Source organism: Tinamus guttatus, unplaced genomic scaffold (genome assembly GCF_059628265.1).
Source record: "Tinamus guttatus ecotype Peru unplaced genomic scaffold, ASM5962826v1 Tinamus_guttatus_pri_ptg001197l, whole genome shotgun sequence".
Lineage (NCBI taxonomy): Eukaryota > Metazoa > Chordata > Aves > Tinamiformes > Tinamidae > Tinamus > Tinamus guttatus.
In genome coordinates this window covers 27979-41452 of record NW_028289731.1, presented here as the reverse complement: position 1 = coordinate 41452, position 13474 = coordinate 27979, and the positions used below count along the sequence as shown (strand labels likewise).

General features: G+C 65.1%; 1 protein-coding gene across 1 annotated transcript in view; it reads left to right on the top strand.

The window, feature by feature from the left end:
* PC (pyruvate carboxylase) overlaps positions 1–13474 on the top strand; it is a 54362-nt gene that overhangs the window by 15042 nt on the left and 25846 nt on the right. Inside the window, exons 6-10 of the mRNA XM_088538807.1 lie at positions 1056–1174; positions 3397–3559; positions 6110–6292; positions 9170–9314; positions 12742–12831. Of these exons, the coding sequence (XP_088394933.1) occupies positions 1056–1174; positions 3397–3559; positions 6110–6292; positions 9170–9314; positions 12742–12831 (700 nt within the window). The remainder of the gene's footprint in view (positions 1–1055; positions 1175–3396; positions 3560–6109; positions 6293–9169; positions 9315–12741; positions 12832–13474) is intronic.

Genomic DNA, 13474 nt, shown 5'->3' with positions numbered 1-13474 from the left:
AATGTCCCCAAAGTGCCACCCGGAGCTGCGGGAGCGCCTGGCGGGGGACGCCGTGCGCCTGGCGCGACAGGTGGCCCCAATGTGTCCCCAACGTGTCCCCAATGTGTCCCCAACGTGTCACCAAGGGGGCCCCGATGTGTCCCCAATGTCCCCACGTGTCTCCGAGGGGGCCCCGGCGTCCAAGGGGCCCCGACGTGTCCCCAAGGGGCTCCCACATGTCCCCGAGGGTCCCCAATGTCCCCGAGGGTCCCCAATGTCCCCACGTGTCCCCAGGAGGCCCCGACGTGTCCCCAGGGGGCCCCAATGTCCCCAAGGGCCCCCGGGTGTCCCCAATGTCCCCACGTGTCCCCGAGGGGGCCCCGGCATCCGGGGGGCCCTGACGTGTCCCCAAGGGGGCTCCCACATGTCCCCGTGTGTCCCCAATGTCCCCACGTGTCCCCAGGAGGCCCCGACGTGTCCCCAAGAGGCCCCAATGTCCCCAAGGGCCCCCGTGTGTCCCCAATGTCCCCACGTGTCCCCAGGAGCCCCCGACGTGTCCCCAAGGGTCCCCCATGTCCCCAAGGGTCCCCAATGTCCCCGCGTGTCCCCAGGGGGCCCCGATGTGTCCCCAAGGGTCCCCAAGGGCCCCCGTGTGTCCCCAATGTCCCCACATGTCCCCAGGAGGCCCCGACGTGTCCCCAAGAGGCTCCAATGTCCCCAAGGGCCCCCGTGTGTCCCCAATGTCCCCACGTGTCCCCGAGGGGGCCCCGGCGTCCGGGGGGCCCTGACGTGTCCCCAAGGGGGCTCCCACATGTCCCCGTGTGTCCCCAATGTCCCCACGTGTCCCCAGGAGCCCCCGACGTGTCCCCAAGAGGCCCCAATGTCCCCAAGGGTCCCCAATGTCCCCGCGTGTCCCCAGGGGGCCCCGATGTGTCCCCAAGGGTCCCCAAGGGCCCCCGTGTGTCCCCAATGTCCCCACGTGTCCCCAAGAGTCCCCAATGTCCCCAAGGGTCCCCAGTGTCCCCAATGTCCCCAGGGGGCCCCGGCGTCCGGGCTGATCCGCGTTCCCGCCGCAGGTCGGCTACGAGAACGCCGGCACCGTGGAATTCCTGGTGGACCAGGATGAGAACTACTACTTCATCGAGGTGAATTCCCGGCTCCAGGTGGAGCACACGGTGACCGAGGAGATCACGGGGTGAGCGGAGCGCCGGGAACGCCGGGAACGCCGGGAACGCCGCCATGGGAGAGGGCGCTGGGAACGCCGGGAATGCCGGGACACACGGGATGGGAGAGGGCGCTGGGAATGCCAGGAGTGCCAGGACCCACGGGATGGGAGAGGGCGCTGGGAATGCCGGGAGTGCCGGGAGCCACAGGATGGGAGAGGGCGCTGGGAATGCCGGGAGTGCCAGGACCCACGGGATGGGAGAGGGTGCCCGGGCGCCAGGAATGTCGGGATGGGAGAGGACACCGGGAACGCCGGGAACGTCGGGATTGGAGAGGGCGCTGGGAATGCCAGGAATGCCGGGACCCACGGGATGGGAGAGGGTGCCCAGGTGCCGGGAACGCTGGGATGGGAGAGGGCACCGGGAACATCAGGACTGGAGAGAGTGCTGGGAATGCCAGGAGTGCCGGGACACACGGGATGGGACAGGGTGCCCGGGCGCCAGGAATACCGGGATGGGAGAGGGCACCGGGAACGCCAGGATGGGAGAGGGCGCCGGGAATACCAGGAACATTGGGATGGGAGAGGGCGCTGGGAACGCCGGGACACCGGGATGGGAGAGAGTGCCCAGGTGCCAGGAATGCCGGGGTGGGAGAGGGCACCGGGAACGTCGGAATGGGAGAGGGCGCCGGGAACGTCAGGATGGGAGAGGGTGCTGGGAATGCCGGGAATGCCGGGACCCACAGGATGGGAGAGGGCGCCAGGAACGCCAGGAATGTCGGGATGGGAGAGGACACCGGGAACGCCGGGAACGTCGGGATTGGAGAGGGCGCTGGGAATGCCAGGAATGCCGGGACCCACGGGATGGGAGAGGGTGCCCAGGTGCCAGGAATGCCGGGATGGGAGAGGGCGCTGGGAATGCCAGGACACCAGGATGGGAGAGGGCACCAGCGCTGGGAAGGGTGCCAGAAACCCCGGGACCCCCGGGATGGGAGAGGGCACCCGGAATGCTGAGATGGGAGAGGGCACCGGCGCTGGGAATGCCGGGACCCCCGGGATGGGAGAGGACGCCCGGACGCCAGAAATCCAGGGACACTGGGATCTCTGGGATGGGAGAGGCCACCGGCCACTGGGAATCCCGGGACACCGGGAATCCCGGGATGGGAGGGGGCACCCGGATGCCGGGACCCCCGGGGATGGGAGGTCACAGTGGCTCTCCCGGACGCCTGGGCCCCTTGGGGATGGGAGAGGGTGCCCGGACGCCTGGGCCCCCACGGTGTCCCCATGTCCCCCGCGATGTCCCCATGTCCCCCATGGTGTCCCCATGTCCCCATGTCCCCTGCAATGTCCCCGTGTCCCGGTGTCCCCATGTCCCCTGTGACGTCCCCATGTCCCCGTGTCCCCATGTCCCCCCGTGATGTCCCCACGACCCGATGTCCCCACGTCCCCCACGGTGTCCCCACATCCCCGTGATGTCCCCATGTCCCCACGTCCCCCGTGATGTCCCTGTGTCCCGGTGTCTGTGCAGTGTCCCCATGTCCCCCATGGTGTCCCCATGTCCCCCGATGTCCCCGTGTCCCCAGGGTGGACCTGGTCCAGGCGCAGATCCGTGTGGCCGAGGGCCGCAGCCTGCGGGAGCTGGGGTTGGAGCAGGCGGCCGTGTCCCCATGATGTCCCCACGGTGTCCCCATGTCCCCATGGTGTCCCCATGTCCCCCCGTGTCCCCGTGTCCCCAGGGTGGACCTGGTCCAGGCGCAGATCCGCGTGGCCGAGGGCCGCAGCCTGCGGGAGCTGGGCTTGACGCAGGCGGCCGTGTCCCCATGTCCCCATGTCCCCATGTCCCCATGGTGTCCCCATGTCCCCACGGTGTCCCCATGTCCCCCCATGTCCCCGTGTCCCCAGGGTGGACCTGGTCCAGGCGCAGATCCGCGTGGCCGAGGGCCGCAGCCTGCGGGAGCTGGGGTTGGAGCAGGCGGCCGTGTCCCCATGTCCCCATGTCCCCATGTCCCCATGATGTCCCCATGTCCCCACAATGTCCCCATGTCCCCACGGTGTCCCCATGCCCCCCATGTCCCCGTGTCCCCAGGGTGGACCTGGTCCAGGCGCAGATCCGCGTGGCCGAGGGCCGCAGCCTGCGGGAGCTGGGGTTGGAGCAGGCGGCCGTGTCCCCATGATGTCCCCATGTCCCCATGTCCCCACGATGTCCCCATGTCCCCACGGTGTCCCCATGTCCCCCCATGTCCCCGTGTCCCCAGGGTGGACCTGGTCCAGGCGCAGATCCGCGTGGCCGAGGGCCGCAGCCTGCGGGAGCTGGGCTTGACGCAGGCGGCCGTGTCCCCGCGCGGCTGCGCCATCCAGTGCCGCGTCACCACCGAGGACCCGGCACGGGGATTCCAGCCGGACACCGGCCGCATCGAGGTGGGAACGGGACCGGATCCATAGGGATCACGATGGGATGGGATGGGATCCGGGGATCCATAGGGACTGGGATGGGATGGGATCCAGAGGGATCCATGTCCCCATTGGTGACCCATGGGTGACCCATAGGTGACACATAGGTGACACAGGTGCCATTCCCAAGCCATTCCCGTGTCATTCCAGGTTTTCCACAGTGGGGAGGGCATGGGCATCCCCGTGTCCCCATAGGTGATGCTGTGGTCCCGTAGGTGACATGTAGGTGACACAGGTGCCATTCCCGATGCCATTCCCGATGTCATTCCCGTGTCATTCCCATGCCATTCCCGGTGTCATTCCAGGTTTTCCGCAGCGAGGAGGGCATGGGCATCCCCATGTCCCCATGTCCCCATGTCCCCATGTCCCCATTGATGACCCATGGGTGACCCATAGGTGTCACAGGTGACACATAGGTGACACCCAGGTGACACAGGTGCCATTCCTGTTCCATTCCCGATGCCATTCCCATGTCATTCCCGGTGTAATTCCAGGTTTTCCGCAGCGGGGAGGGCATGGGCATCCCCATGTCCCCATGTCCCCATAGGTGACTCAGGTGACACCCAGGTGACACAGATGCCATTCCCATGCCATTCCCATGCCATTCCCATGACATTCCCATGCCATTCCCGTGTCATTCCAGGTTTTCCGCAGCGGGGAGGGCATGGCCATCCCCATGTCCCCATGTCCCCATAGGTGATGCTGTGGTCCCATAGGTGACACAGGTGACACATAGGTGACACAGGTGCCATTCCCGGTGACATTCCCGATGCCATTCCCGTGTCATTCCAGTTTTTCCGCAGCAGGGAGGGCATGGCCATCCCCATGTCCCCCTGTCCCCCTGTCCCCATAGGTGATGCTGTGGTCCCGTAGGTGACACCCAGGTGACACAGGTGCCATTCCCGGTGCCATTCCCGTTCCATTCCCATGTCATTCCCGTGTCATTCCAGGTGTTCTGCAGCGGGGAGGGCATGGGCATCCCCATGTCCCCATGTCCCCATAGGTGACGCTGTGGTCCCGTAGGTGACACAGGTGACACCCAGGTGACACAGGCGACATTCCAGTTCCATTCCCGGTGACATTCCCGGTGACATTCCCGTGTCATTCCAGGTTTTCCGCAGCGGGGAGGGCATGGGCATCCCCATGTCCCCATGTCCCCATAGGTGACGCTGTGGTCCCGTAGGTGACACAGGTGACACCCAGGTGACACAGGCGACATTCCAGTTCCATTCCCGGTGACATTCCCGGTGACATTCCCGTGTCATTCCAGGTTTTCCGCAGCGGGGAGGGCATGGGCATCCCCATGTTCCCATGTCCCCATAGGTGATGCTGTGGTCCCGTAGGTGTCACATAGGTGACACAGGTGCCATTCCCGGTGCCATTCCCGTTCCATTCCCATGTCATTCCCGTGTCATTCCAGGTTTTCCGCAGCGGGGAGGGCATGGGCATCCCCATGTCCCCAAGTCCCCATAGGTGATGCTGTGGTCCCGTAGGTGACACCTAGGTGACACAGGTGACACCCAGGTGACACAGGCGACATTCCAGTTCCATTCCCGGTGACATTCCCGTGTCATTCCCGTGTCATTCCAGGTTTTCCGCAGCGGGGAGGGCATGGCCATCCCCATGTCCCCATAGGTGATGCTGTGGTCCCGTAGGTGACACCCAGGTGACACAGGTGCCATTCCCGGTGCCATTCCCGTTCCATTCCCGTGTCATTCCCGGTGTCATTCCAGGTTTTCCGCAGCGGGGAGGGCATGGGCATCCCCATGTCCCCATAGGTGATGCTGTGGTCCCGTAGGTGACACCCAGGTGACACAGGTGCCATTCCTGGTGCCATTCCCGTTCCATTCCCGTGTCATTCCCGGTGTCATTCCAGGTTTTCCGCAGCGGGGAGGGCATGGGCATCCCCATGTCCCCATGTCCCCATAGGTGATGCTGTGGTCCCGTAGGTGACACAGGTGACACCCAGGTGACACATAGGTGACACAGGTGCCATTCCCGATGCCATTCCCATGCCATTCCTGGTGACATTCCCATGCCATTCCCGTGTCATTCCAGGTTTTCCGCAGCGGGAAGGGCATGGTCATCCCCATGTCCCCATGTCCCCGTAGGTGATGCTGTGGTCCCGTAGGTGACTTGTAGGTGACACAGGTGACACCCAGGTGACACAGGCGACATTCCCGTTCCATTCCCATGCCATTCCCGTGTCATTCCAGGTTTTCCGCAGCGGGGAGGGCATGGCCATCCCCATGTCCCCATAGGTGATGCTGTGGTCCCATAGGTGTCACATAGGTGACACAGGTACCATTCCCGGTGACATTCCCGTTCCATTCCCATGTCATTCCCGTGTCATTCCAGGTTTTCCGCAGCGGGGAGGGCATGGGCATCCCCGTGTCCCCATGTCCCCATAGGTGATGCTGTGGTCCCATAGGTGACACAGGTGACACCCAGATGACACAGGTGCCATTCCCGGTGCCATTCCCGTTCCATTCCCATGTCATTCCCGTGTCATTCCAGGTTTTCCGCAGCGGGGAGGGCATGGGCATCCGGCTGGACGGCGCGGCCGCGTTCCAGGGCGCCCTCGTGTCCCCGCACTACGACTCGCTGCTGGTCAAGGTCATCGCGCACGGGCCGGACCCGGGCGCCGCCGCCGCCAAGATGCGCCGCGCGCTGGCCGAGTTCCGCATCCGCGGCGTCAAGGTGACATCGGGGACATTGGGGACAATGGGGGGACATGGGGACATTGGGGACATGGGGACATGTGGATGCGCCGCGCGCTGGCCGAGTTCCGCATCCGCGGGGTCAAGGTGACATCGGGGACATTGGGGACAACGGGGGGACATGGGGACATTGGGGACATGGGGACATGTGGATGCGCCGCGCGCTGGCTGAGTTCCGCATCCGGGGGGTCAAGGTGACATCGGGGACATTGGGGGAACATGGGGACACTGGGGGGACATTGGGGACATTGAGGGGACACTGGGGACACGGGGGACATGGGGACATTGGGGACAATGGGGACACAGGGGGACATTGGGGACATGGGGGGACATTGGGGACATGGGGACATGTGGATGCGCCACGCGCTGGCCGAGTTCCGCATCCGGGGGGTCAAGGTGACATCGGGGACAATGGGGGGACATTGGGGACCCTGGGGACATGGGGACATGGGGACACTGGGGATATGGGGACATGGGGACATTGGGACATGTGGATGCGCCGCGCGCTGGCCGAGTTCCGCATCCGTGGGGTCAAGGTGACATCGGGGACATTGGGGACAATGGGGGGACATGGGGACATTGGGGACATGGGGACATGTGGATGCGCCGCGCGCTGGCTGAGTTCCGCATCCGCGGGGTCAAGGTGACATTGGGGACATTGGGGACAATGGGGACATTGGGGACATTGGGGACAATGGGGGGACTTGGGGACATTGGGGACATTGGGGACATTGGGGACAATGGGGGGACATTGGGGACATGTGGATGCGCCGCGCGCTGGCCGAGTTCCACATCCGGGGGGTCAAGGTGACATCGGGGACATTGGGGGAACATGGGGACACTGGAGACATTGGGGACATTGGAGACATGGGGACATTGGGGACATGGGGGACATTGGGGACATGTGGATGTGCCGTGCGCTGACCGAGTTCCGCATCCGGGGCGTCAAGGTGACATCGGGGACAATGGGGACATTGAGGGGACACTGGGGACACGGGGGACATGGGGACATTGGGGACAATGGGGACACAGGGGGACATTGGGGACATGGGGACATGGGGACATGTGGATGCGCCGCGCGCTGGCCGAGTTCCGCATCCGGGGGGTCAAGGTGACATCGGGGACAATGGGGGGACATGGGGACATTGGGGACATTGGGGACATTGGAGACATGGGGGGACATTGGGGACATGGGGACATGTGGATGCGCCGCGCGCTGGCCGAGTTCCGCATCCGGGGCGTCAAGGTGACATCGGGGACATTGGGGGGACACTGGGGACACGGGGGACATGGGGACATTGGGGACAATGGGGACACAGGGGGACATTGGGGACATGGGGACATGGGGACATGTGGATGCGCCGCGCGTTGGCCGAGTTCCACATCCGCGGCATCAAGGTGACACTGGGGACAATGGGGGGACATTGGGGACACTGGGGACATGGGGACATGGGGACACTGGGGATATGGGGACATGGGGACATCGGGACATGTGGATGCGCCGCGTGCTGGCTGAGTTCCTCATCCAGGGGGTCAAGGTGACATTGGGGACATTGGGGGAACATGGGGACATTGGGGACATTGGGGACATGGGGACATGTGGATGCGCCGCGTGCTGGCAGAGTTCCGCATCCGGGGTGTCAAGGTGACATTGGGGACAATGGGGGGACATTGGGGACATGGGGGACCAACATCCCGTTCCTGCAGAACGTCCTCTCCCACCCCCAGTTCCTGTCCCCGTGTCCCCATGTCCCTGTGTGACCCCACGTGTCCCCGTGTGACACCATGTGACCCCATGTGACACCGTGTGACCCCATGTGACCCCGTGTCCCCTCTGTGTGCCCTCTGTCCCCAGACCAACATCCCGTTCCTGCAGAACGTCCTGTCCCACCCCCAGTTCCTGTCCCCATGTCCCCGCGTGTCCCCATGACCCCGTGTGACACCGTGTGACCCCGTGTGACCCCGTGTGACACGTGTGTCCCCTCTGTCCCCAGACCAACATCCCGTTCCTGCAGAACGTCCTCTCCCACCCCCAGTTCCTGTCCCCATGTGTCCCCATGTCCCTGCATGTCCCCGTGTGTCACCACGTGTCCCTGCGTGTCCCCATGACCCCGTGTGACTCTATGTGACCCCGTGTGACCCCATGTGACCCCGTGTCCCCTCTGTGTCCCCTCTGTCCCCAGACCAACATCCCGTTCCTGCAGAACGTCCTCTCCCATCCCCAGTTCCTGTCCCCATGTCCCTGCGTGTCCCCGCGTGTCCCCATGTCCCTGCGTGTCCCCATGACCCCGTGTGACCCCGTGTGACCCCGTGTGACACGTGTGTCCCCTCTGTCCCCAGACCAACATCCCGTTCCTGCAGAACGTCCTGTCCCATCCCCAGTTCCTGTCCCCATGTCCTCGCGTGTCCCTGCGTGTCCCCATGACCCCGTGTGTCCCCGTGTGACCCCACGTGACCCCATGTGACACCATGTGACCCCATGTGACACCGTGTCCCCTCTGTGTCCCCTCTGTCCCCAGACCAACATCCCGTTCCTGCAGAACGTCCTGTCCGACCCCCAGTTCCTGTCCCCATGTGTCCCCATGTCCCTGCATGTCCCCGTGTGTCACCACGTGTCCCTGCGTGTCCCCATGACCCCGTGTGACACCGTGTGACCCCGTGTGACCCTGTGTGACCCCGTGTGACACGTGTGTCCCCTCTGTCCCCAGACCAACATCCCGTTCCTGCAGAACGTCCTCTCCCATCCCCAGTTCCTGTCCCCATGTCCCTACATGTCCCCGTGTGTCCCCATGTCCCCGTGTGACCCCGTGTGACCCCGTGTGACCCCGTATGACACGTGTGTCCCCTCTGTCCCCAGACCAACATCCCGTTCCTGCAGAACGTCCTCTCCCACCCCCAGTTCCTCTCCGGCGCCGTCGACACCCAGTTCATCGACGAGAACCCGGAGCTCTTCCTGCTGCAGCCGGGGCACAACCGGGCGCAGAAGCTGCTGCACTACCTGGGTGCGGGTCCCCGAGTGTCCCCAAATGTCCCCAAGGGTCCGCAAATGTCCCCAAGGGTCCCCAAGTGTCCCCAAGGGTCCCCAAACATCCCTAGAGGGGTCCCTGGGGGCCACGGCCGGGCGCAGAAACTGCTGCACTACCTGGGTGCGGGTCCCCGAGTGTCCCCAAATGTCCCCAAGGGTCCCCGAGGGTCCCCAAAGGTCCCCAAGTGTCCCCAAGGGTCCCCAAATGTCCCCGAGGATCCCCAAATATCCCCAAGGGTTCCCAGGGGTCCCCAAACATCCCTAGAGGGCTCCCTGGGGGCCACAACCGGGCGCAGAAGCTGCTGCACTACCTGGGTGCAGGTCCCCGAGTGTCCCCAAAGGTCCCCAAGTGTCCCCAAAGGTCCCCAAGGGTCCTCGAGGGTCCCCAAATGTCCCCAGGGGTCCCCAGATGTCCCCAAGAGTTCCCAAGGGTCCCCAAACGTCCCTAGAGGGATCCCTGGGGGCCACAACCGGGCCCAGAAGCTGCTGCACTACCTGGGTGCGGGTCCCCGAGTGTCCCCAAGGGTCCCCAAGGGTCCCCAAATGTCCCCAAGGGTCCCCGAGGGTCCCCAAGGGTCCCTGAATGTCGCCAAGGGTCCCCAAGGGTCCTCAAGGGTCCCCAAGGGTCTCTGAATGTCCCCAAGGGTCCTCAAGGGTCCCCAAATGTCCCCAAGGGTCCCCGGATGTCCCCAAGGGTCCCCAAGGGTCCCTAAAGGGGTCCCTGGGGGCCACAACTGGGCCCAGAAGCTGCTGCACTACCTGGGTGCTGGTCCCCAAATGTCCCCAAATGTCCCCAACGGTCCCCAAGGGTCCTCGAGTGTCCCCAAGGGTCCTCAAGGGTCCCCAAATGTCCCCAAGGGTCCCCGGATGTCCCCAAGGGTCCCCAAGGGTCCCTAAAGGGGTCCCTGGGGGCCACAACTGGGCCCAGAAGCTGCTGCACTACCTGGGTGCTGGTCCCCAAATGTCCCCAAATGTCCCCAACGGTCCCCAAGGGTCCTCGAGTGTCCCCAAGGGTCCTCAAGGGTCCCTGAATGTCCCCGAATGTACCCAAGGGTCCCCAAGTGTCCCTGAGGGTCCCCAAGGGTCCCTGAATGTCCCCAAGGGTCCTCAAGGGTCCCCAAATATCCCCAAGGGTCCCCGGATGTCCCCAAGTGTCCCCAGGGGTCCCCAAGGGTCCCCAAACGTCCCTAGAGGGGTCCCTGGGGGCCACAACCGGGCCCAGAAGCTGCTGCACTACCTGGGTGCGGGTCCCCAAGTGTCCCCAAATGTCCCCAAGTGTCCCCAAAGGTCCCCAGGGTCCTCAAGGGTCCCCAAATGTCCCCAGGGGTCCCCAGATGTCCCCAAGGGTCCCCAAGGGTCCCCAAACGTCCCTAGAGGGATCCCTGGGGGCCACAACCGGGCGCAGAAGCTACTGCACTACCTGGGTGCGGGTCCCCAAATGTCCCCAAGGGTTCCCAAATGTCCCCAAGGGTCCCCAAATGTCCCCAAGGGTCCCCAAGGGTCCCCAAGGGTCCCCAAATGTCCCTAGAGGGGTCCCTGGGGGCCACAACCGGGCCCAGAAGCTGCTGCACTACCTGGGTGCGGGTCTCCGAGTGTCCCCAAAGGTCCCAAGGGTCCCCAAGGGTCCTCGAGTGTCCCCAAGGGTCCCCAAGGGTCCTCAAGGGTCCCTGAATGTCCCCGAATGTACCCAAGGGTCCCCAAGTGTCCCCGAGGGTCCCTAAGGGTCCCTGAATGTCCCCAAGGGTCCCCAAGGGTCCTCAAGGGTCCCCAAGGGTCTCTGAATGTCCCCAAGGGTCCCCAAGGGTCCTCAAGGGTCCCCGAATGTCCCCAAGGGTCCCCAAGTGTCCCCAAGGGTCCTCAAGGGTCCCTAGAGGGGTCTCTGGGGGCCACAGCCGGGCGCAGAAACTGCTGCACTACCTGGGTGCGGGTCCCCGAGTGTCCCCAAAGGTCCCCAAGTGTCCCCAAGGGTCCCCAAATGTCCCCGAGGATCCCCAAATATCCCCAAGGGTTCCCAGGGGTCCCCAAATGTCCCTAGAGGGGTCCCTGGGGGCTACAACCGGTCCCAGAAGCTGCTGCACTACCTGGGTGCGGGTCCCCGAGTGTCCCCAAAGGTCCCCAAGTGTCCCCAAGGGTCCCCAAGGGTCCCCAAGTGTCCCCAAGGTTCCCCAAATGTCCCTGAAGGTCCCCAAGGGTCCCCAAACATCCCTAGAGGGGTACCTGGGGGCCACAACCGGGCGCAGAAGCTGCTGCACTACCTGGGTGCGGGTCCCTGAGTGTCCCCAAGGGTCCCCAAGGGTCCCCAAGGGTCCTCAAGGGTCCCCAAATGTCCCCAGGGGTCCCCGGATGTCCCCAAGGGTCCCCGAATGTCCCAAGGGTCCCCAAGTGTCCCCAAGTGTCCCCAAGGGTCCCTAGAGGCGTCCTTGGGGGCCACAACCAGGCCCAGAAGCTGCTGCACTACCTGGGTGCGGGTCCCCAAATGTCCCCAAGGGTCCCCGAATGTCCCCAAGGATCCCCAAGGGTTCTCAAGGGTCCCCAAGGGGTCCTTAGGGTCCATAGAGAGGTCCTGGGGCTCCCCAGGGGGTCATGGGGGTCCCCAAATGTCCCGAGGGGTCCCTAGGGTGTCCTGGGGTCCCTAGAGGGGTCCTTGGGGGCCCCCAAATGTCCCCGGGGTCCCTCGTAGGGCCCTTGGGGGTCCTGGGGTCCCTAGACGGGTCCCCAAATGTCCCTGGGGGGTCCCTAAAAGGGTCCCCAAATGTCCCAGGGGGTCCCCAAAGGTCCCAGGGAGCCCTTGGGGTCCTGGAGTCCCTAGTGGGGTCCTTGGGGGTCCCCAAATGTCCCAGGGGGTCCCCAAAGGGTCCAGGGAGCCCTTGGGGTCCTGGAGTCCCTAGTGGGGTCCTTGGGGGTCCCCAAATGTCCCAGGGGGTCCCCAAAGGTCCCAGGGGGCCCTTGGGGTCCTGGAGTCCCTAGTGGGGTCCTTGGGGGTCCCCAAATGTCCCAGGGGGTCCCCAAAGGTCCCAGGGAGCCCTTGGGGTCCTGGAGTCCCTAGTGGGGTCCTTGAGGGTCCCCAAATGTCCCAGGGGGTCCCCAAAGGGTCCAGGGAGCCCTTGGGGTCCTGGAGTCCCTAGTGGGGTCCTTGGGGGTCCCCAAATGTCCCAGGGGGTCCCCAAAGGGTCCAGGGGGCCCTTGGGGTCCTGGAGTCCCTAGTGGGGTCGTCGGGGGTCCCCAAATGTCCCAGGGGGTCCCCAAAGGTCCCAGGGGGCCCTTGGGGTCCTGGAGTCCCTAGCGGGGTCCCTGGGGGTCCCCAGGGGTTTTGGAGGGTCCATGGGGGTCCCTGGGGGTCCTCGGTGTCCTTGGGGTCCCCAGGTGTCCCCAGGTGTCCCCTGACCCCCTCTCCCCCCCCCCAGGTCACGTGATGGTCAACGGCCCCAGCACCCCCCTCCCCGTGAAGGCCAAACCGGCCACGACGGAGCCGCCGCCGCCCCCCGTGCCCGAGGGTGAGTGACCCCCCCCCGCGGGGCACACGCGTGTGCAAGGGGTGTAACCCCCTCCCGAGCAGGACACATGAGTGTGCAAGGCGTGTAACCCCCCCCAGCGGGGCACACGCGTGTGCAAGGGGTGTAACCCCCTCCGAGCAGGACACACGCGTGTGCAAGGGATGTAACCCCCCCCGAGCAGGGCACACACATGTGCAAGGCGTGTAACCCCCCCCAGCGGGGCACACGCGTGTGCAAGGCGTGTAAGCCCCCCAGCGGGGCACACACGCGTGTGCAAAGGGTGTAAACCCCCCCAGCGGGGCACACGCGTGTGCAAGGGGTGTAACCCCCCCCCGAGCAGGGTACACGCGTGTGCAAGGTGTGTAACCCTGCTGAGCAGGACACGCGTGAGTGCAAGGCATGTAAATCCCCTGAGCAGGGCACATGCGTGTGCAAGGCGTGTAACACCCCAGGAGGGCACACGCGTGTGCAAGGAGTGTAAACCCCCTCGAGCAGGGTACACACGTGTGCAAGGGGTGTAAACCCCCAGACAGGGCACACGCGTGTGCAAGGGGTGTAAACCCCTCCCGAGCAGGGCACACACGTGTGCAAGGGGTGTAACCCCCCCGAGCAGTGCACACACGCGTGTGCAAGCGGTCTAACC